The sequence below is a fragment of the Mya arenaria genome, chromosome 6 (genome assembly GCF_026914265.1).
Source record: "Mya arenaria isolate MELC-2E11 chromosome 6, ASM2691426v1".
Classification (NCBI taxonomy): domain Eukaryota; kingdom Metazoa; phylum Mollusca; class Bivalvia; order Myida; family Myidae; genus Mya; species Mya arenaria.
In genome coordinates, this window is record NC_069127.1 from 82,123,720 (window position 1) to 82,147,568 (window position 23,849).

General features: G+C 39.6%; 1 protein-coding gene across 1 annotated transcript in view; it reads left to right on the forward strand.

The window, feature by feature from the left end:
* Window positions 1-16,136: 16,136 nt before the first annotated feature.
* LOC128238770 (protein kinase C-binding protein NELL2-like) overlaps window positions 16,137-23,849 on the forward strand; it is a 58,152-nt gene continuing 50,439 nt past the window's right edge. The window contains exons 1-2 of the mRNA XM_052955010.1: window positions 16,137-16,464; window positions 17,163-17,367. Coding sequence (XP_052810970.1) covers window positions 17,298-17,367 — 70 coding nt within the window. The 5' untranslated portion in view covers window positions 16,137-16,464; window positions 17,163-17,297. The remainder of the gene's footprint in view (window positions 16,465-17,162; window positions 17,368-23,849) is intronic.

Below are 23,849 nucleotides of genomic sequence, written 5' to 3' on the forward strand. Positions count from 1 at the left end.
GCCAAGAACCCCATCCATTCTCGAGCCAAGAACCCCATCCATTATCGAGCAAAGATCCCATCCATTTTTTAGCCAAGAACCCCATCCAGTATCGAGCCTATGACCCAATCCATTATCGAGTCAATAACCACATCCATTATCGAGCCAAGATCCCATCCATTATTGAGCCTAGAACCCCATCCATTATTGAGCATAGAACCCCATCAATTATCGAGCCAAGAACCCCATCCATTATCGAGCCAAGATCCTATTATTATTATTATTATTATTATTATATACCATATTTCTATAGCACTCTTTTCATACATAAAGTATGTTCAAAAGTGCTTTACAATGTAATATAAAACAATAGACAAACTAAAATGCATAGTACATATGTACAAAATTAATATAATATAAAATGTTTGAAATAACTATAAAATAATAGAATAATAATTTCAGAGTTAGTGAAAACCAATAAAATTTAAAGATAAAGTAACAACAAGCTGTTAAATCCCGGATAGATCCATGCACTCGGAAATAAAATAATAAAACACTTATCGTCCATAATACTGTTTAAAATAGTGGGTTTTCAGAGCCTTCTTAAAACTTTGCAAGGTGTTACAGTCTCTGATGTCAGATGGAGGGCATTCCATAACTTAGCTGATGCTGACTGGAAACTTCTGTCACCATAACGCGCCGTCCGACATTTAGGCACAACTAACGTCAGTGACTTATTTTTCGACCTCAGATTTCTGGATGCTCTGTATATTTCTAACATGTCCACAATGTACGCAGGCGATTGGTCATGGAGCGCTTTAAATGTGTGTGTTAGAATTTTGTACTCTACTCTGCATTGCACAGGGAGCCAATGTAGTTCCTGTAGCACGGGGGTTATATGGTCGTACCTTGCTGTCCTCGTAACAATTCTAGCTGCCGTATTTTGAACAGTTTGTAGTTTGTTTAATATCTGCTTTGGAACACCGTACAGGAGAGCATTGCAGTAGTCTATGCGAGATGTAACAAGAGAGTTTACCAGAGATTTGGTTGCGTTCAGTGTTAGATAAGGTCTTATATGGCCAATGTGTCGCAATTGTGCGTAAGAATTTCTACAAACACTATTGACGTGTTGATCCAGCTTCATGTTTGAGTCAAGATAAGCGCCCAGATTCCTAACACTTGGTGATTGTTTGATTACAGAGCCATCGACGGTGACGGAGACATTTGAAACTGTTTTTGAGTTGTGCTCAGATGAGAATATGATTAATTCTGTTTTGTCCGCATTTAGTTGTTGTTCATCCATTTCACTATGTCATTCAGACAGTGTTCAATGCGATTGACAGATTCTTCAATTGAAATTGTGTTTAATGGTTTGAACGATAAGTATAATTGCGAATCATCCGCATAGAAATGGTTGTCCAAGTCATGGTTTCTACAAATAGCTCCAACAGGCTTTGTGTACATTGTATAGTTTTTGGGGCCAAGAACAGACCCTTGGGGTACGCTGTACTTCATCAGCACTGGGTCCGAGAGTTCACCATTAATGGCTACTGTTTGATAGCGATCACTGAGGTAGGACCTCATCCATGTAAGTGGTGTCCCTGTGATACCGAAGTGATGTTCTAAGCGAGTAAGAAGCGTCTCGTGGTCAATTGTATCGAAAGCAGCCGACAGATCTAACATTACTAGAATAGTTACATTATTTCTGTCCAGTGATTGAAGAATGTCATTTTGAACTTTCAACAGTGCGGTTTCGGTTGAGTGGAATTTCCGATAGGCTGACTGGTTGACTTCATGAAGTTCATTGTTTTTTAGATGATTTTCAATTCGGACATCTACCACTTTCTCCAAGATTTTTGATATAAAAGGCAAATTAGACACTGGCCTGTAATTTTTAAGAACATTTGCGTCTAGACTTGGCTTTTTTAGAAGTGGTCTTATTCGTGAGTGTTTGAATGATCGTGGCACATATCCAGATTGTAGGGATGCATTTATGACTTTGGTCATCACAGGTGTAAGCTCATCAAGACATTCTTTAAGTAACCATGTTGGGATAGGATCCAATTCACATGATTTACTGGCTGACTTACGGATTATCGATTTCACTTCATCCTCCGATGTTGGTGTAAACATCATATTCAACTCCTATATAATCAGCTTCTATATCACCAACACCAGATGAAGACTGCTTTTGTGAGGTAATATTGTCTCTGATATTTTCGATCTTCCCAATAAAGAAGTCGCTGAAATTCTGAGCGAGCTGTTTTGGAGACGAATGCAATGGTAAAATTACCTCATTTGTGTTTCCAAGAAGAGTTTTAGTTATTCTATGCAGACTTTTCTGGTCACTCCCATAAGATTCAATTTTGCTTGTGTAAAAGTCAACACGGGCTTGTTTCAGCATCCTATTTACCACAGCGCATTGTGATCTATAAATGTCATGATCAATTGAAAGTTTACTCTCACGCCATTTTCGTTCTAATTTGCGTTTCTGATGTTTTGCATCATGAAGCTGCTCAGAATACCATGGACATGAAGGTCTTAACGTGATAGTTTTGGTTGTCAATGGAGCGTGCTTGTCCAAAATTAACGTCAGTTCATTTGAGTATTCTTCAATGAAGTCATCAATATTTGAAGATATTCCTCGAGCGTTAAAAAATCTGTTTTCCTAATATCGTCTCTAAATGAATTAATGTCAATCGAACGCAACTTTCGGTAAGACACAGCTTTACGAATTGGGGGTGGCTTGGAAGCTTCCACATGAAATGTAACTGCGAAGTGGTCACGTGAGATCCTTCCGTTGGAATCTGACAGACCAGGATCTATGACTTCAACATTTGAAATGCATTGTTATTATCTCTGGTTATCACTACATCCAGTGTATGTCCAGCAACATGGGTTGGTTCTGCAACATGTTGATGCATGCCAAAAGCATCTAAATTGCTATTAAACTTTTTGGTGTCACTATTTGTAGGTTGGTCGAGATGAAAGTTGAGGTCTCCTACAATTACTGAAGAGTTGCCTTCTGTAGCATTTCGATAAGAAAAGGGGCCATTCTTGCTCTAAAAACGTGTTTGCGTTCAGGCCATTTTCTCTTGATGGGGGTGGTCTGTAAATAACAGCAAGCCGTATTGAATGTTTGCCTATAACCACATTGCAATCCATGAACTCAAACTGAGAAAAATCATGGTCTTTGCTTGATGCAATAATGTTGATGTGTATGGAAGCTTTGTGAATGATGGCTACCCCTCCGCCTCGCCTACCTCTACGAGGGACATGCTTCATTTTGTAACCCTCTGGTACTAGTTCACTGGTGCATGACTTATCTACAGAGCTACCGAGCCAAGTTTCGGTTATGGCACAAATGTCAAAGTCCTTTGTAAGGATAAAATCACATATTGATAATGTTTTTTTTTAACTGATCGAGTATTTACGGAGCAAATTCTTATGTTTTTCTTCCCTGCTGTTTGTGTGCAGTTGTCGGGCTGAATACGTATTATGTTTCCCCCATAGTGCTCACATATTTTAATTGACTTAGTCCCAATATTAGACCCAACAATACTTGTAATTTGTTGGGGCAGTAACTTTAAATTGTTGCTATTTACACCGTTGTTAGTGTCCCATGGTCGCCTAATCTGATAACTACCACCTCTAGTCCCTCTGTATTGTGCTAAGCCAATTTGCTTCAATGATTTGTAAGTCATAGGATTAAGCCTCCTTTGTGCACCTGATAATTGTCCAATACTGTACAGCTCTGCTCTTGTATACACCAACCGTGATGATTTTCGCTCAGTAAAACACATAATTGCTGCAGGTCATGAAATACTTTTCAAAATATGTCTCAAAATGTTTGTTTAAAATCCAAATACTCTAAAATCATTTACAAAATCCAGTTGAATTTTACACCACTGCAATCACAAAAATAATATCCAATATGTCCAACTTTCAGAATATAAGTCCAGGTATAAATCACTCAAACCTACTAATATTCAGGAGCTCTGAAAAATGCAGCCTACACCTGGCATATTAACTATCCATTTTTAGCCTAGAACCCCATCCATTATCGAGCCTATGACCCCATCCATTATCGAGTCAAGAACCCCATCCATAATCGGGCTAAGATCCCATCCATTATCGAGCCTAGAACCCCATCCTTTATTTAGCATAGAACCCCATCTTTTATCGAGCCAAGAACGCCATCCATTATCGAGCCAAGAACCCCATCCATTATTGAGCCTGGAACCCCATCTAATATTGAGCCTAGAACCCCATCTATTATCGAGCTAAGAACGTCCATCCATTCTCGAGACTTTAATCCCATCTATTATTGAGCCTAGAACCCCATCCATTATCGAGCCAAGAACCCCATCCATTATTGAGCCTAGAACCCCATCCATTATCGAGCCTAGAACCCCATCTATTATTGAGCCCAAAACCCCATCCATTATTAAGCGTAGAACCCTATCCATTATTGAGCCTAGAACCCCATCCATTAATGAGCCTAGAACCCCATATATTATTGAGCCTAGAACCCAATCCATTATCGAGCCAAGAACCCCATCCATTATCGAGCCTAGAACGCCATCCATTATTGAGCCTACATCCCATCCATAATTGAGCCTAGAACGCCATCTATTATCGAGCTAAGATCGTCTATCCATTATCGAACCTAGAACCCCATCCATTATCGAGCCAAGAACCCCATCCATTATCGAGCCAAGAACCCCATCCATTATCGAGCCTTGATCCCATCCATTATTGAGCCTAGAACCCCATCCATTATTGAGCCTAGAACCCCATCCATTATCGAGTCAAGAACCCCATCCATTATCGAGCCAAGAACCCCATCCATTATTGAGCCTAAAACCCCATCCATTATTGAGCATAGAACCCCATCCATTATTGAGCCAAGAACCCCATCCATTATTGAGCATAGAACCCCATCCATTATTGAGCCAAGAACCCCATCCATTATTGAGCCTAGAACCCCATCTAAAATTGAGCCAACAACCCCATCCATTATTGAGCATAGAACCCCATCGATTATCGAGCCAAGATCCCATCCATTATTGAGCTTAGAACCCCATCCATTATTGAGCTAGAACCCCATCCATTATTGAGCCTAGAACCCCATCCATTATTGAGCCTAGAACCCCATCCATTATTGAGCCTAGAACCCCATCCATTATCGATCCTAGAACCTAATCCTTTATTGAGCCTAGAACCCCATCCATTATCTATCCTAGAACCCAATCCTTTATTGATCCTAGAACCCCATCCATTATCGATCCTAGAACCCAATCCTTTATTGAGCCTAGAACCCCATCCATTATCTATCCTAGAACCCAATCCTTTATTGATCCTAGAACCCCATCCATTATCGAGCATAGAACCCAATCCATTATTGAGCCTAGAACCCCATCCATTATCGATCCTAGAACCCAATCCATTATTGAGCCTAGAACCCCATCCATTATCGATCCTAGAACCCAATCCATTATTGAGCCTAGAACCCCATCCATTATTGAGCCTAGAACCCCATCCATTATCGATCCTAGAACCCCATCCATTATTGAGCCTAGAACCCCATCCATTATTGAGCCTAGAACCCCATCCATTATTGAGCCTAGAACCCCATCCATTATCGATCCTAGAACCTAATCCTTTATTGAGCCTTAAACCCCATCCATTATCTAGCCAAGAACCCCATCCATTATCGAGCCCAGAACGTCCATCCATTGGGCATAGAACCCTATCCTTTATTGAGCCTAGAACCCAATCCATAACTGCGCCTAGAAACCAATCCGTTTTTGAGCCCAGAACCATTTGCGGTGATAAGCCGCTACCTGCATCCATCCCCATAACAACCACTAGATCTAGACCATGGCCGTATTTATACAAAATTTTAGGAATGTTTCGCCCGCTAGACCGTTTAAAGTCACCCTGAGTTCCTGTTTATATCACAGAAATGATCAAAATAAAAATAAGACTTTCATTAGGTCATTAAAAACTTAAATTAGAAATCCCATTGGTCATTGTAAAATTAGTCATACAAAAAGGACTATCGGAAACGATTGATCGTTTATAATAAAAACGATTTCATTTCACAGCGAACGATTTTCTAGATAAAAGTAAGACAGGTCCTCTTTCAAGGGCAAACACAGCGAGTACAACGCTAAAAATAGTATATATCTCACCTCCTACATGAATGACGCTATCCGATTGGCCTAGAGCGGTTACGTTCACGACGTGTATAATCCATACTCCCCCCCCCCCCCCCCCCCCCCCCCCCCCCCCCCCCCCCCCCCCCCCCCCCCCCCCCCCGTATTTTCCAGTATGTATCATACCACCTCTGTAACTTTCATACTCCGCAGTAGACGTAACAAAATGGCGGCCGGATTTTTTTTAACTTCTCTCTCGGCTTATCTTTTCACTGTAGGGGAGCTAACTCATGCAAGTTATTGAATATTCATTTTATTCAAGCAATCTGTTGTGTGTAAACCGACTGTTTACATGAGTCATTGGTTACAAAATGGCGACTAAAAAACGGTTTACAAGCACAACAAGTAAAACTAAATTCAGAAGAGGCGCTTCGATGCAACAAGAAATCTGCAAATGTGCTGAGGAGCTACCTTCAAGAAATTTTAAAAATTAAGTGTTAAAACAGTTAATTGATAAACTGTTGTTGTTTTTTTATTATTACATTTATTAAATGTGATACATCTTTCTTGTACAGATATAATTTAATGTAACCTTACTGAGAAAATATATAAGCTGTTAAACAATTTTATTACTATATTTACATTGTTATTGTATTTGTTCTAAATAAACTTGATTACATAAACTTTTTGTATTTCTTAAAATTTTGAGACAATATTTAAGCGTCACTGAATATTTTCATAACAAATACATTATATCTTAATATAATCTATTATGAAAAGTACTCGGTGAGATATATTCGTTTCACTGTTAATAGGTGTATATCACATACCCCCCCCCCCCCCCCCCCCCCCAAGCTACTAACAGTGAAACTAATAATACATTCTTTCCGGACTTGGTCGTTTGGTTTCCTTCCTTGCGTTGCGATCTACTAACCAAAAACGTCATTTTCGGTTGTGCTAAAGTGCTGACCATTTACCTGACGATGTAGTGCAAGCATTATATGCTATTGCAAATTGCAACAGAATTTCTTTTAACTGGTTTATTTTCATAAATATGTCCTGCAAAACATATCAAAAGTCCTAAATTAAGGAATCCAAGTCGTGGGAAGTATTCAAAAGAACGGAAATCGGTGATGGCATTTTTTTCCGTTGCCACCCATGTTGAAAAAAAGTGATTTTTGCATATCTGCTTGGCTGATGCCCACATTAATGGTTCAGTACTATCCACAATCAACCAGAAACTTTGATTAAAATGAGCCATGAGTTTGGATGCAGTACAGTGCATGTCCCGGTTTCATTTTTCCGGTCAGCTCCTTCTTTAACACTTATCTGATTCATAAAAAAGTATTAGCACGAGAAACAAGATTTTCATAGCACTTTTAATAAGCAGCAATGTAAGTCCATAACTTTAAACTGCTGTTACGATATGTTCTAGCTTCTTGTCATTGCATTATGTTTGAAAAGATAGATCAGTCTTTACAGCACATTTAATTTCTATTCTCCGTATATTCGGATAATCATATTTTTCTAATAATTGCCTCATTTGTTGTAACATTTAAATAAATTGTTGGTTCATTTGTATTTTAATAATTATACAACTGATAGCTGTACGGTCCAATGACAATTTTGTTAACTGATACAAACCAGTTACTGTATGAATAATCATTGTGTTTTATTCGAGATCTACTCGGATCAATGTGAGCAAATGTGCAAACTTCAGGTGTCTACCAGAAATTTGAAGGGGGAAACCATGTAGTCAGAAGACGTGATAGCCTATGGGCTGGCCTCTCAGTATATCCTATCATCGAACAGGTGCTAATGAGGAGTATAAAGACCATTGATGGCCTCACGAGAGGGCGAGGGATGACAGAGGAGCAGCGTGTAACAGGACCCCTCGCTATTCCAACTTGTGCTGAAGTCAACGATACCATGCAAGAGCTAACAATAGTCAACTACAACACTGGTGGGCAGAACAAGGACATGGCAGATACAAGACAAACACGTGACATGAAGGACACAAACATAGTTCTGAACCATATTCTTGAAAGAAACCCCTTCTACCCAGATCCAAGCGAAGTTGTGTCTAGACTGGGGTTCATGCACACATAACTGTGAAAGTTGACAAAGCGAAGACCATCGGGAACAACGTCTTGACCAGGGTGCATAGACACCGCTCCGCTGAGTACACATTCAAGAAGAAGGATAAGGCAGTCGTATTGGGCATATAGTACTCAGTGAAGATTGGTGGCGAAGCAGTAGAGGTGGATGTTCGACTTCTTTTCCAGCGACTCACAGTTGCTGCATCAGTGTTCAAGTATGAGCTGTGTACTCACCCGCCAGCACTTTTTGACACATCACTGATGTTTTGAAAACCACAGAAAGCAGTGTTAGCAGATGCCATATGGGCCCTTCTTACACCTGACCTTCCAGAGATCACAGGCCAAGTTCAGGATGTGCTAGATGGTGGAGCACTTGTTCAGCGCAACCTATGGACACGTGGACCCACATACAATTACATATGCAGGTTGTATACTGAGTACGTCAAAAGTAAGTGTGGAGAGGCAATTGATGTGTTTGATGGTTATGAAGCCACGAAGGACATGACAAACCAGAGACGAGCCGGTGGAAGAACTGGATCAACCATGACTTTTAATGAGGATATGCCTTTACAATGAAGAAAGATGAGTTCCTCGGAAATTAAACAAACAAGCAACAGTTCATCAACATGATCCGTGGCCACCTGGAGAAGAAAACCTGTCGGACGTTTTATGCCCAAGGTGATGCTGATATATATACATATAGCATTAAGCAGTGGAGTCTGCGACCACAACAAACCGTGCTCATTGGTGAGGATACAGATCTGCTTCTATAATGATGATACTTCTCATCCACCATACCAACATCGAATCACATGACCTCTTCTTCCAACCTGAGCCAAAGATGAGCACGAAGAATCCACGTGTTCGGACAGCTAAGTTCTCAAGCAGCAGCTGGGTTCCAGAGTGTGCACTCACATCCTCTTCATGCATGCGATCCTTGGGTGTGACACGACACATCGCCTGTGTAGCATTTGTAAAGAGCCGCCCTCAAGAAATCCATAACAAGTTATGATTTCCTTTATCATGCCACAGTTTTGGTACACCGTCAGCATTCACAGCAGATGGTGGCATCAGAAGAAAATGCTTTGGTGCGTTTGTACAATGGGAAGCCTAGGGACTCAACTTACTACGGTAAAATCGTTTTTTGTTTGTTTGAGGAGGTGGCTATAACACTTCTCATGTACAGCCACAGAGCCTACCACCTACCTTGACAGCAGCAAAATTCTCCGTGTGTACTACCAGGTGCAACAGTGGAAGGGAACCGTTGATGATTTCTGCCAAAAGACTGGGGATATAGAGAGAATGATGGGACACTGACTGGGGATATAGAGAGAATGATGGGACACTGACTGGGGATATAGAGAGAATGATGGGACACTGACTAGGGATATAGAGAGAGTGATGGGACACTGACTGGGGATATAGAGAGAATGATGGGACACTTTTCCCTGTCCAAACTGACTTACCACCAGCTCCACTGGAATTCCTGCAGGTCATCAGATGCTGCTGCAAGACAGATTGCAGCAGCCTGAGGTGCACATGCAAGTAGCATAACTTTGAGTGTTCGGTTGTATGTATCACTGCAAAGGATCAGGGTGTGCTAATTCATTTCAAGAGGCTGAATGTGATAACGTTGAATTTGATCATGAAAACATTGACTTCAGAGCAACCAGACAATGTCTGACAACTTAACAATTTATGTTGCCTTATTATAAAGTTTAATAATAGTGATGTTTCTATACAATTTTGTTTTAGAAAAAAACGATTTCTAGTCGTTTTGCATTATTATTTGTGTTGAACATCAGTGCATGCACTATGGAGGTGTTTATAGGCCTTATCTGAAGGCAATGGTCATCTAACTAATAAAACCATCTCCCAAATATGTGTTTAGCTATAAATATATTGTAAGAAAGTCGCTAAATATTCCATTATAACGTAGCAAAAAGTGATATCAAAGAAGGGTTAAGAATCAGTTTTATTAAATACTCTCCACCACTCGAATTCGTTAGGACCTTTTTGGTTATAGATGACACTTTTATGAGTAAAAACAAGTGTCAGATATTCTGTTGCAATCTGTGGTAGGTTCAGACCTTATCTATATGTATATTAGTTTCTTAAATATCAATTCTATAATAACATTTATAAAGGCTGATATTTATTAGAGGATTTAGCTGTAAGCTTTAAGCAAACTGGCTATCGATCATTATAGTCTCAACAAATGTTCTCCAGAACGCACATCCTTTCGGTCAAACATATTGTCACCTACAATAAATCTAAAAATACTGCACATGGCGTTTCGTTGGGAGTTTAGGGGTGAAAACATTTATGTGTTGAAATTATGTGCGCGCGCCCCCTCTAGAATCGTCCAAGTTTACTTTTTATATCAATAAGGGTTAGGGAAAGTACAAAATACGCTTATAATGCACCACTTCCGTCAACAAATTGTTATTTTTTTCTTAAGGTATTAACTCCAAATCACCATGCACACCGTGGCAGTTTATGCAACATACTTTCGGTTCTGAGGGAGAGGCGCTTGTCAAAAGGTTGCTCCCCCTCTCAGTTACGCCCCCTTTAACGTCAAAGCCTGGAACCCCACTGAATACCCACTATTATTCATCAAGATTTATTAAATGCATTTACAAATAGGACCTCTTTCTTGCTTATTGTCATACGTCTGTTAAAACAGTTTTCGTTTTCTTTATAATATACCTACACAACAATACAAATATTTTACTACAGATTGAACATGTTCACTACGATACTCCATGAATACGGCACCAGGTTACCTTCTACCTTACCTTACTCACAGACACAGCACTGGGGAGAAAAATATTCCGTTCGATGATCTCAGCTTTAATGTCCCGCTCGTCTGCTCAGCTTAAACGTACTGCGCGTCTGCGCTCTTACATAATACATTGAACAAAAAATCGGAAACTCATTCAAGTATCTGATTTTCCCTGACAAAATTTATTGTTGCTATCTGTTAAGATGGTCTAAAATCAAGAGTGTCTGTCTGGAGTGGCTCTGCTGGTTTTAATATCATCTCCGAGAATACAAACTTTGAAATCAATATATAATTCACTCCGTTATAAGATTCAACAAAAGATCATGATATCTCAAGAAATAATATTTTTTTATGCGAGGAATTGGATTTCGTAGTGCACAACTGCCTTTACTGTAAAGTGCTTAGTTAATATTCGAATGTAACAGAACATATTTACAATATTCAAGAGAATTTAAATATTAATAGGTAAGTCTCCTGTGAGTCTACAAACTACCTTTATATCGCCAGAACGGCCTGCCTGGTTGAGCAGAATTCACGTACATGTCCTGATTTGTAGGGAGTTAGTGTCAGACCCGGTTTTGAACTGTTACATATTTACTTATGTGTTTTTCAAAAGAAATAAAATACGTTTTATTGATGTGATTTGTATCGCGCTTATAGTTTCCATCTATAGTTGACTGTTTAATCTATATATTAAGTCCGTATAATAGCGATAATATCGGGAGTCACAGGCAACACAGGTTTGTGGAGAGAGGTTTATTGTACCAGTACATTACTGTGGCAGGTGGTTTATTGTACCAGTACATTACAGTGGCAGGTGGTTCATTGTACCAGTACATTACTTTGTACCAGTACATTACTTGGTACCAGTACATTACTGTGGCAGGTGGTTCATTGTACCAGTACATTACTGTGGGGTGGTTCATTGTACCAGTACATTACTTTGTACCAGTACATTACTTTGTACCAGTACATTACTGTGGCAGGTGGTTCATTGTACCAGTACATTACTGTGGCAGGTGGTTCATTGTACCAGTACATTACTGTGGCAGGTGGTTCATTGTACCAGTACATTACTGTGGCAGGTGGTTCATTGTATTAGTACATTACTGTGGCAGGTGGATCATTGTATCAGTACATAACTGTGGCAGGTGGTTCATTGTATCAGTGCATTACTTTGTACCAGTTCATTACTGTGGCAGATGGTTCATTGTATCAGTACATTACTATGGCAGGTGGTTCATTGTTTCAGTACATTACTGTGGCAGGTGGTTCATTGTATCAGTACATTACTATGGCAGGTGGTTCATTGTATCAGAACATTACTGTGGCAGGTGGTTCATTGTATCAGTACATTACTGTGACAGGTGGTTCATTGTACCAGTACATTAATGTGGCAGGTGGTCCATTGTACCAGTACATTACTTTGTACCAGTTCATTTCTGTGGCAGGTGGTTCTTTGTACCAGTACATTACTTTGTACCAGTTCATTATTGTGGTAGGTGGTTCTTTGTACCAGTACATTTCTTTGTACCAGTTCATTACTATGGCAGATGGTTCATTGTATCAGTACATTACTTTGTACCAGTTCATTACTGTGACAAGTGGTTCATTGTACCAGTACATTACTGTGGCAGATGGTTCATTGTACCAGTACATTACTTTGTACCAGTTCATTACTGTGGCAGGTGGTTCTTTGTACCAGTACATTACTTTGTACCAGTTCATTACTGTGGCAGGTGGCTCTTTGTACCAGTACATTTCTTTGTACCAGTTCATTACTGTGGCAGGTTACTGTGGCAGGTGGTTCATTGTATCAGTACATTACTGTGGCAGGTGGTTCATTGTACCAGTACATTACTGTGGCAGGTGGTCCATTGTACCAGTACATTACTTTGTACCAGTTCATTACTGTGGCAGGTGGGTCTTTGTACCAGTACATTACTTTGTACCAGTTCATTATTGTGGTAGGTGGTTCTTTGTACCAGTACATTTCTTTGTACCAGTTCATTACTATGGCAGATGGTTCATTGTATCAGTACATTACTTTGTACCAGTTCATTACTGTGACAAGTGGTTCATTGTACCAGTACATTACTGTGGCAGATGGTTCATTGTACCAGTACATTACTTTGTACCAGTTCATTACTGTGGCAGGTGGTTCTTTGTACCAGTACATTACTTTGTACCAGTTCATTACTGTGGCAGGTGGTTCTTTGTACCAGTACATTTCTTTGTACCAGTTCATTACTGTGGCAGGTTACTGTGGCAGGTGGTTCATTGTACCAGTACATTACTGTGGCAGGTGGTCCATTGTACCAGTACATTACTTTGTACCAGTTCATTACTGTGGCAGGTGGGTCTTTGTACCAGTACATTACTTTGTACCAGTTCATTATTGTGGTAGGTGGTTCTTTTTTACCAGTACATTTCTTTGTACCAGTTCATTACTATGGCAGATGGTTCATTGTATCAATACATTACTTTGTACCAGTTCATTACTGTGACAAGTGGTTCATTGTACCAGTACATTACTGTGGCAGGTGGTTCATTGTACCAGTACATTACTTTGTACCAGTACATTACTGTGGCAGGTGGTTCTTTGTACCAGTACATTACTTTGTACCAGTTCATTACTGTGGCAGGTGGTTCTTTTGACCAGTACATTTTTTGTACCAGTTCATTACTGTGACAAGTGGTTCATTGTACCAGTACATTACTGTGGCAAGTGGTTCATTGTACCAGTACATTACTGTGGCAAGGGGTTCGTTGTACCAGTACATTACTGTGGCAAGTGGTCCATTGTACCAGTAAATTACTGTGACAAGTGGTTCATTGTACCAATACATCTGTGGCAAGTGGTTCATTTTACCAGTACATTGATGTGGCAGGTGGCTCATTGTACCAGTTCATTACTTTGTACCAGTTCATTTCTGCGGCAGGTGGTTCATTGTACCAGTACATTACTGTGACAGGTGGTTCATTGTACCAGTACATTACTTTGTACCAGTTCATTACTGTGGCAGGTGGTTCTTTGTACCAGTACATTACTTTGTACCAGTTCATTACTGTGGCAGGTGGTTCTTTGTACCAGTACATTTTTGTACCAGTTCATTACTGTGACAAGTGATTCATTGTACCAGTACATTACTGTGGCAAGTGGTTCATTGTACCAGTACATTACTGTGGCAAGGGGTTCGTTGTACCAGTACATTAATGTGGCAAGAGGTTCATTGTACCAGTAAATTACTGTGACAAGTGGTTCATTGTACCAGTACATCTGTGGCAGGTGGTTCATTTTACCAGTACATTGCTGTGGCAGGTGGCTCATTGTACCAGTTCATTACTTTGTACCAGTTCATTTCTGCGGCAGGTGGTTCATTGTACCAGTACATTACTGTGGCAGGTGGTTCATTTTACCAGTACATTGCTGTGGCAGGTGGCTCATTGTACCAGTTCATTACTTTGTACCAGTTCTTTTCTGCGGCAGGTGGTTCATTGTACCAGTACATTACTGTGGCAGGTAGTTCATTGTACCAGTACATCACTTTGTACCAGTACATTACTGCGGCAGGTGGTTCATTGTACCAGTACATTACTGTGGCAGGTGGTTCATTGTACCAGTACATTACTTTGTACCAGTTCATTACTGCGGCAAGTGGTTCTTTGTACCAGTACATTACTTACTTCCAGTTCATTACTGTGGCAGGTGGTTCTTTGTACCAGTACATTTCTTTGTACCAGTTCATTACTGTGACAAGTTGTTCATTGTACCAGTACATTACTGTGGCAAGTGGTTCATTGTACCAGTATATTACTGTGGCAAGTGGTTCGTTGTACCAGTACATTACTGTGGCAAGTGGTTCATTGTACCAGTACATCTGTGGCAGGTGGTTCATTTTACCAGTACATTGCTGTGGCAGGTGGCTCATTGTACCAGTTCATTACTTTGTACCAGTTTTTTTCTGCGGCAGGTGGTTCATTGTACCAGTACATTACTGTGGCAGGTAGTTCATTGTACCAGTACATCACTTTGTACCAGTACATTACTGCGGCAGGTGGTTCATTGTACCAGTACATTACTGTGGCAGGTGGTTCATTGTACCAGTACATTACTGTAGCAGGTGGTTCATTGTACCAGTACATTACTGTGGCAAGTGGTTCATTGTAGCAGTACATTCCTGTGGCAGGTGGTTCATTGTAGCAGTACATTACTGTGGCAGGTGGTTCATTGTATCAGTACATTACTGTGGCAGGAGGTTCATTGTACCAGTACTTTACTGCGGCAGGTAGTTCATTGCACCAGTACATTGCTGTTGCAAGTGGTTCATTGTACTAGTACATTACTGTGGCAGGTGGTTCATTGTACCAGTACATTACTGCGGCAGGTGGTTCATTGTACCAGTACATTACCAGTACATTACTGTGGCATGTAGTTCTATGTACCAGTACATTCCTGTGGCAGGTGGTTCATTGTACCAGTCCATTACTGTGACAGGTGGTTCATTGTACCCGAACATTCCTGTGGCAAGTGGTTCATTGTAGCAGTACATTACTGCGGCAGGTGGTTTTATGTTCCAGTACATTCCTGTGGCATGTGGTTCATTGTACCAGTACATTACTGTGCAATGTGGTTCTATGTACCAGTACATTACTGTGGCATGTGGTTCATTGTACCAGTACAGTACTGTGGCAAGTGGTTCATTGTACCAGTACATAACTGTGGCCAGTGGTTCCTTGTACTCGTACATAACTGTGGCAAGTGGTTCCTTGCACTCGTACATAACTGTGGCAAGTGGTTCATTGTACTCGTACACTTATAGTTGGGGATGGTTTAAAGTTACATCGTTGATTACATACAACAAAATTATTTGTATCTTCAATAATATGTGAATGAAAAAACGCGTATGTTGCTTGCTTCGAAGTATTCACGGGACGCGTTTCTGTACACCCATTGTTGCAGGTCGGTGCGGTGTATTGCACTCTCTGAATATTATAAAAATACTGTCTGCTATGAGCCTCTTCCAAGTCGGAGCGTTCATGGAATTTCTGACTGTCTATACAAAAAGAACAGAATTTCTCGCCTGCAAATTGTTGCAGACGATACTTAGCCCCGCTCGTGGAAGTCGTGTGGGGGTATCGACGCGGCGCGTGCTTCCGTTATAGAATTGTCAGAGACGTTCAGGGTCTGTCATGAGGATACAGTTGTGTTAAACGTCCTCAAAGTGGATCATATGATATTAAAAATGGTGAAAATAATTAGGCAGTGATAATTAGTTTAAATTAATGTTGATACTTGTCTTGAACCTCAATATTGGGAATGTTTGTGAAAATTAAATTCAAGAGAATGGATTTTGTGTATAAATGTGATTTTAAAACAGACAGGAATTACAGCAGAATATCTTGAAAGAAGACAATCAGCCAAAACTCGTCTGAAACGGTGAGTAAGCGCGGAATTCTGCATTGCGCAAGGTGGTTTCCTCTTATGTAAGCGGGACATTTTTTTTTCAACAGAGCAACGCGACGTTCTATCAGAGGGTAGGATATTGTCAGTCAAATATTAGCTAGTTATGAGATAAAATACTGATGGTCAATCCAAAAATGTTGATAACAAATGTTTGTTTATAGATATGTCAACGCTAAGTACCCTTAATGTGACTAATTTGAGAATTCCTAAACTAAATATTAATTCCGTACCACGCACTCCTTATTCAGACAAGTATAACTTATTGTGACAGCAGAATTTAATAAACATATTCAACTTCAAAAGCGCTTTACTTGGGGTTAATTTAACATCGGTTATATGGTTAAATATATATTTATATATGCCCGACCATAGAATGAGAAAGCAAACATCATTCTAAGCAAAGGTGGTTCGGGATTGTTAAAGGTTTCGTCAGCTCTAAAATAATGGTAATGAGTAAGCTGTAAAGGGTTTCACAATGCCTATGTGGCTTATGAAAATGTGTTTTCAGAATGGCAAAACAACAGGTAACATTGATGTAGGTGGTCGATAGATTTCTTCTTAAATATACAGGTGTTCAATTAAAGATAATTTAATTTGATAGCAAAAGTTGTATACATTCGAAAACGGTTTGTTATCGATTTTCTTTTAAATTTTATTGATCACATTTACAGGAAACTACCGTGGCACCAGAACAAGTCGGAACTGTGCTTAAATCTTTAGGGATTTACGAAAAATTGGAACAAGTTTGGATATGACAGTATGTATATTATAAAAGGATCTACTGGTCACATCGACACAGGACAGGCATGGGCTTTAGGATTCGTCTATGTATCGTCGTGTCTAGTCTGGCCTTACTGCTGGGTACTATAGTTTCCGGTGAGTACTTACATTCATGTTTTACGTTTTTATTGTAGCTTGATTGTGGTATTCTAAACGAGTGGCCTATTGGGCGAACTTAGGGAAATGGCGGGCACCTATAGTTCGTGCTACTACAACTCTCGCCCCAAAATAACACGTCTTTGACGCTATAATCCTTTTCAAATCTGTACCCCCTCTATAATAATATGATATATCATCCTTATACTTGCCTCAATGTCGTCTTCTTAAACATCATTAAATCATTATATCTTTATTTTTAGTTTATTCTACACCGTGATTATAATCCCCTTTATTATTATTATGATCATTAGATTTTATTGTATTGTTTGCAATAACTCACAATCGAGTCGATTTATGATTTCATCATCATCATCATCGTCGTCGTCGTCGTCGTCGTCGTCGTCGTCGTCATCACTACAACGTCATTGTTCACTTGCAATCATGAACTGTTCACGAAACAATACCATGAAACCATATAAAATAGTGTTATAATTATTACGAAACTGGATATCACTCGCATTGTTTCTGTGTCACTGGAGGATACATGCGTTCTACGTTTGCAATTGTAACATCTGGTTTAAAGTATTCTTCCAACATAGTTTGTCTCAAACATAAGGCCAATAACATGTCAATGTCTGCTTTCGAGAAAATTCTTTACCTAATTCTACCCTATTGTATTGCGTTGGACGTATTTGTATTGCGTTCGGCATATCACCTTCGACTAACTGTAGTGCGTTCCACACATACGATGGTAATTCAGACATTAGTTTGGATCTCGTATTATGTTTTCATCAAGTTCTTTCTGATTTATGTCACAGCCATCAATGACCCGAGGCGGTCCTATTTCATTACTAGTCCATTTCCTCGTGGTGTTGTCCGTGCCATTATTGACACAAGATATTGCGGACATTGATTAAGAAATCCCCCGAAAAAAAATAAGTATGGACGTCAAACATCGCTGTGAGCATTAGAACCGCTGTATTATAAAATATGAACTGTAAGGTGATTGGTCATAAGTGAAAACTCACTACTGTAATCTAGTTTGGAACACAGTGATCACACGTCATACAAGTACAACTTCCAGGGGCAAAAAGCCACGACACACAAGTTGAACATTAAAGGGTAACCAGACACGACACACAAGTTGAACATTGAAGGGTAACCAGACACCACACACAAGTTGAACATTGAAGGGTAACCAGACACGACACACAAGTTGAACATTGAAGGGTAACCAGACACGACACACAAGTTGAACATTGAAGGGTAACCAGACACCACACACAAGTTGAACATGAAAGGGTAACCAGACACAACACACAAGTTGAACATTAAGGGTAACCGGACACCACACACAAGTTGAACATTGAAGGGTAACCAGACACCACACACAAGTTGAACATTGAAGGGTAACCAGACACCACACACAAGTTGAACATTGAAGGGTAACCAGACACCACACACAAGTTGAACATTAAAGGGTAATCAGACACCACACACAAGTTGAACATTGAAGGGTAACCAGACACCACACACAAGTAGAACATTGAAGACACAAGTTGAACATTGAAGGGTAACCAGACACCACACACAAGTAGAACATTGAAGGGTAACCAGACACCACACACAAGTTGAACATTGGAGGGTAACCAGACACGACACGCAAGTAGAGCATCGAAGGGTAACCAGACACGACACACAAGTAGAACATTGAAGGGTAACCAGACACCACACCCAAGTAGAACATTGAAGACACAAGTTGAACATTGAAGGGTAACCAGTCACCACACCCAAGTAGAACATTGAAGACACAAGTAGAACATTGAAGGGTAACCAGACACCACACCCAAGTAAAACATTGAAGACACAAGTAGAACATTGAAGGGTAACCAGTCACCACACCCAAGTAGAACATTGAAGACACAAGTTGAACATTGAAGGGTAACCAGTCACCACACCCAAGTAGAACATTGAAGGGTAACAGACACCACACACAAGTTGAACATTGGAGGGTAACCAGACACGACACGCAAGTAGAGCATCGAAGGGTAACCAGACACGACACACAAGTTGAACATTGAAGGGTAACCAGACACCACACACAAGTTGAACATGAAAGGGTAACCAGACACACAAACAAGTAGAGCAGAGGGTAACCAGACACGACACACAAGTTGAACATTGAAGGGTAACCAGACACCACACACAAGTTGAACATTAAAGGGTAACCAGTCACCACACACAAGTATAGCATTAAAGGGTAACCAGTCACCATACACAAGTAGAATATTGAAGGGTAACCAGTCACCACACACAAGTTGAACATTGAAGGATAACCAGTCACCACACACACAAGTAGAACATTGAAGGTAACCAGTCACCACACACAAGTATAACATTAAAGGGTAACCAGTCACCACACACAAGTTGAACATTGAAGGGTAACCAGTCACCACACACAAGTTGAACATTGAAGGTAACCAGTCACCACACACAAGTAGAACATTAAAGGTAACCAGTCACCACACACAAGTATAACATTAAAGGGTAACCAGTCACCACACACAAGTTGAACATTGAAGGGTAACCAGTCACCACACACAAGTAGAACATTAAAGGTAACCAGTCACCACACACAAGTAGAACATTGAAGGTAACAGTCACCACACACAAGTATAACATTAAAGGGTAACCAGTCACCACACACAAGTTGAACATTGAATGTAACCAGTCACCACACACAAGTATAACATTAAAGGGTAACCAGTCACCACACACAAGTAGAACATTGAAAGGTAACCAGTCACCACACACAAGTAACATTAAAGGGTAACCAGTCACCACACACAAGTTGAACATTGAATGGTAACCAGTCACCACACACAAGTATAACATTAAAGGGTAACCAGTCACCACACACAAGTAGAACATTGAAAGGTAACCAGTCACCACACACAAGTAGAACATTAAAGGGTAACCAGTCACCACACACAAGTGAACATTAAAGGGTAACCTGTCACCACACACAAGTTGAACATTGAAGGATAACCAGTCACCACACACAAGTAAACATTAAAGGGTAACCTGTCACCACACACAAGTAGAACATTGAAGGTAACCAGTCACCACACACAAGTGAACATTAAAGGGTAACCTGTCACCACACACAAGTTGAACATTGAAGGATAACCAGTCACCACACACAAGTATAACATTAAAGGTACCTGACACACAACAAACAACATAAATATACACACATTAAAAGTAACCTTACCACACACAAGTGAACATTAAAGGGTAACCAGTCACACACACAAGTTGAACATTGAAGGTAACCAGACACCACACACAAGTTGAACATGAAAGGGTAACCAGACCACACACAAGTTGAACATTAAAGGGTAACCAGTCACCACACACAAGTATAACATTAAAGGGTAACCAGTCACCACACACAAGTAGAACATTAAAGGGTAACCAGTCACCACACACAAGTAGAACATTGAAGGGTAACAGTCACCACACACAAGTTGAACATTGAAGGGTAACCAGTCACCACACACAAGTTGAACATTGAAGGATAACCAGTCACCACACACAAGTAGAACATTGAAAGGTAACCAGTCACCACACACAAGTATAACATTAAGGGTAACCAGTTACCACACACAAGTTGAACATTAAAGGGTAACCAGTCACCACACACAAGTTGAACATTGAAAGGTAACCAGTCACCACACACAAGTGAACATTGAAAGGTAACCAGTCACCACACACAAGTAGAACATTGAAGGAATGAGACACTTTTTGCAAAACGAATAACAACATACTGGATATCGGAGGACAGCACTTGTGTTAAAGAGTTAAGCTTACGTTATCCCATAAACACACTAAGCAGGCTTTGTTAAATTAATGGAGGCATCCCTGTCATAATGTCTGGTATAATGTGACTTGACCCAGACATAGAGCAGACAAGTTTAGAGTGATATTTCTAGTAATCACCATAACTCATACATTATTACCCCCGAGTCTCAGGCATGATGGCAGTAAATATCTTTCCTAAATACTTTCGACCATTGATGGGGGCAGTGATTAAAATCGTGATTGAAATTGCTTGTCCGGATTGATGATGTTAACTGGACATCTGTTTCTCTCATCCTTCGGTCGGTCATGGTGAATTATTGTGGTAAATGGTTTAGTAGTATGATGGTTCTGGGAACATAATTGGTTCAGTATATTTGATATATTTCACTGTCTACTCGTAACCATGCACCATTTAAATGATGTCTGGATAGTTTGCAATTTACTTAATGCAATGTGCACGGTTGTTATCTGTTAGCTATACACTAAACCAGACAAAGCCATACACACCAGGACCCAATACCACAGAAATACTTAAGTCAAATCTCAATCTCAATCACAACTCAATTTACCATATAAAAGCAAAGAATGATTCAAAATATTACATGTTTTTTGTAAACGTATTTTCTCATATAGAATGTGATAAAACCTTTTTCCATACTTCAGAGAAAACAAATATATAGCAAAAATGTACTTAAGTAATTGTTAAAAAACAATGAATTACACTCAAATACATTATTTGCTGTAAAATATTTTCCCCTAAGGATCTTAACCATAGGCGTTAATCAAGATAATATTCCATGCTAGAATGCGCTTTTAAAAGGTGTAAAAACATATTCATTTTTAACAACTTTTGATGCTATGTGAAAAACTGAGATTGAGATTTGACTTAAGTAATTTTGTGATATTGGGGTCTGCCCAATCTTCTCACTGACCAAAACAAAACATATTCCATACTTTAAATGTTCAAAATGTTTTATTTTTGTCCAATGGGGTGGCGATATCTTTCACCAATTTGTACATGTACATTAATTTTCGCAAATCAGCAGACAGCCGTTATTGATTTAAATCAGGTGAATCGGTAGATTTAAACAGAGGCTGGGCGTTTTCAATAAGCAGCTTAAATTTAACTTAAAAACGAAGTTATGCGCCAGTGATTCCAATCAGACTATTGGACAGCTAAATATACAGGCCCATCAAAAACACTTAATGTAATCTTAAACTTAAGTTCAATTAAAGTTGCTTATTGAATGTGGCCCTTGTCCAGTATACAAACTATAATCTCAAGTCATAATTAAAACTTCCAATATAATTAGTGTAGTGTTTAAATATATTGATTGCTGTTATGATTTGTGTCCGGTGAACCATTTTATTAACTTTGTGGGGTTCGCAAATACCTCTTTAAATACTACTATCGTATTTGAACAGATGGGTATGATTAAGTGGTTAGGATGTTATCACTGGAAAGTAATGTTGGAAATAAACATGATGAAACTGTACAGGAATTCCACGCATAAGTAGGACATATTCAACATGTTCCCTTTTTTACTACAAGCTGTGCTTCAAGTTTACTGAGTACGATCAGGGCAAGGAAATATATTATCAATTGTATAGTTGTTAGTTTTTGAAGCGAAATTACATTACTTTATTGCTCAATTTATTTTATTATTATCTTGAACTTTTTTCGATTGCTATTTTATTGAATACGGAGGTAAAAAAACTACTATTGATACAGCCACTACCACTACCACAACCACTACCACCACCAACACCCACACTTATTATACTTGTTTAGTTTCAAGTTTGAAACATATTTAATAATATCACCAATTTTCAGAATGATCCAAAAAGTGTAGTAAAAGTTGATGTGTTGATGCAAATTAGTTTTAAAGCTGCACTCTCACAGATTGAACCTTTTGACAACTTTTTTATTTTTTGTCTTGGAACGAGCCAGTGTATGTGAAATTCCATGGAAACCAGTTATATAAGACTGCTGACAAAAATCAGACCGCAGATTTTCATATTTAAGTTCAAAATATGATGATTTATGCGTTTTTTGAAACCGTTAGTAGCACTTTTAGCCACAAAACATTAATTTTCGCACGGAAATATGAAATTCTGCGGTCTGATGTTTTGTCAGCAGTATTATTTCATTGGTTTGCAGATTTTTACGCAAACATTTGCTCATACCAAGAAAAAAAGTTGTATCTGTACGGTGTATCTGTGAGAATGCAGCTTTAAACATTGTATTATGCCTGTTGAATTTACCATACGGTGAAAAGTTCAAAGAATAAGCCCAACAGTAACGGTTCACTAGGGGTCACAAGTATGGGAGCGTTTGTTACACTGACCTGACATGACCCCCATACATGAAAGCCAGTGCCCACGACGTCACAGCGCTCGAGCTTCGAGCATGCACGTGGCTCACTATGGGATCGGCTCGCGCCAGGCTCGCGTGCTGTAATTAGCCGGAACCTCAGACCGGGAGCAAGTGCACATTGTTCAATTTAATGTACCGTGATACCGCGAAAAACAGGCAACATGCCTTCTTAGAATTTGCCCCCCCCCCCCTCCATCTCTTCACTGTTTTTACGCCGCTAGTGATTCCTAGAAATTCG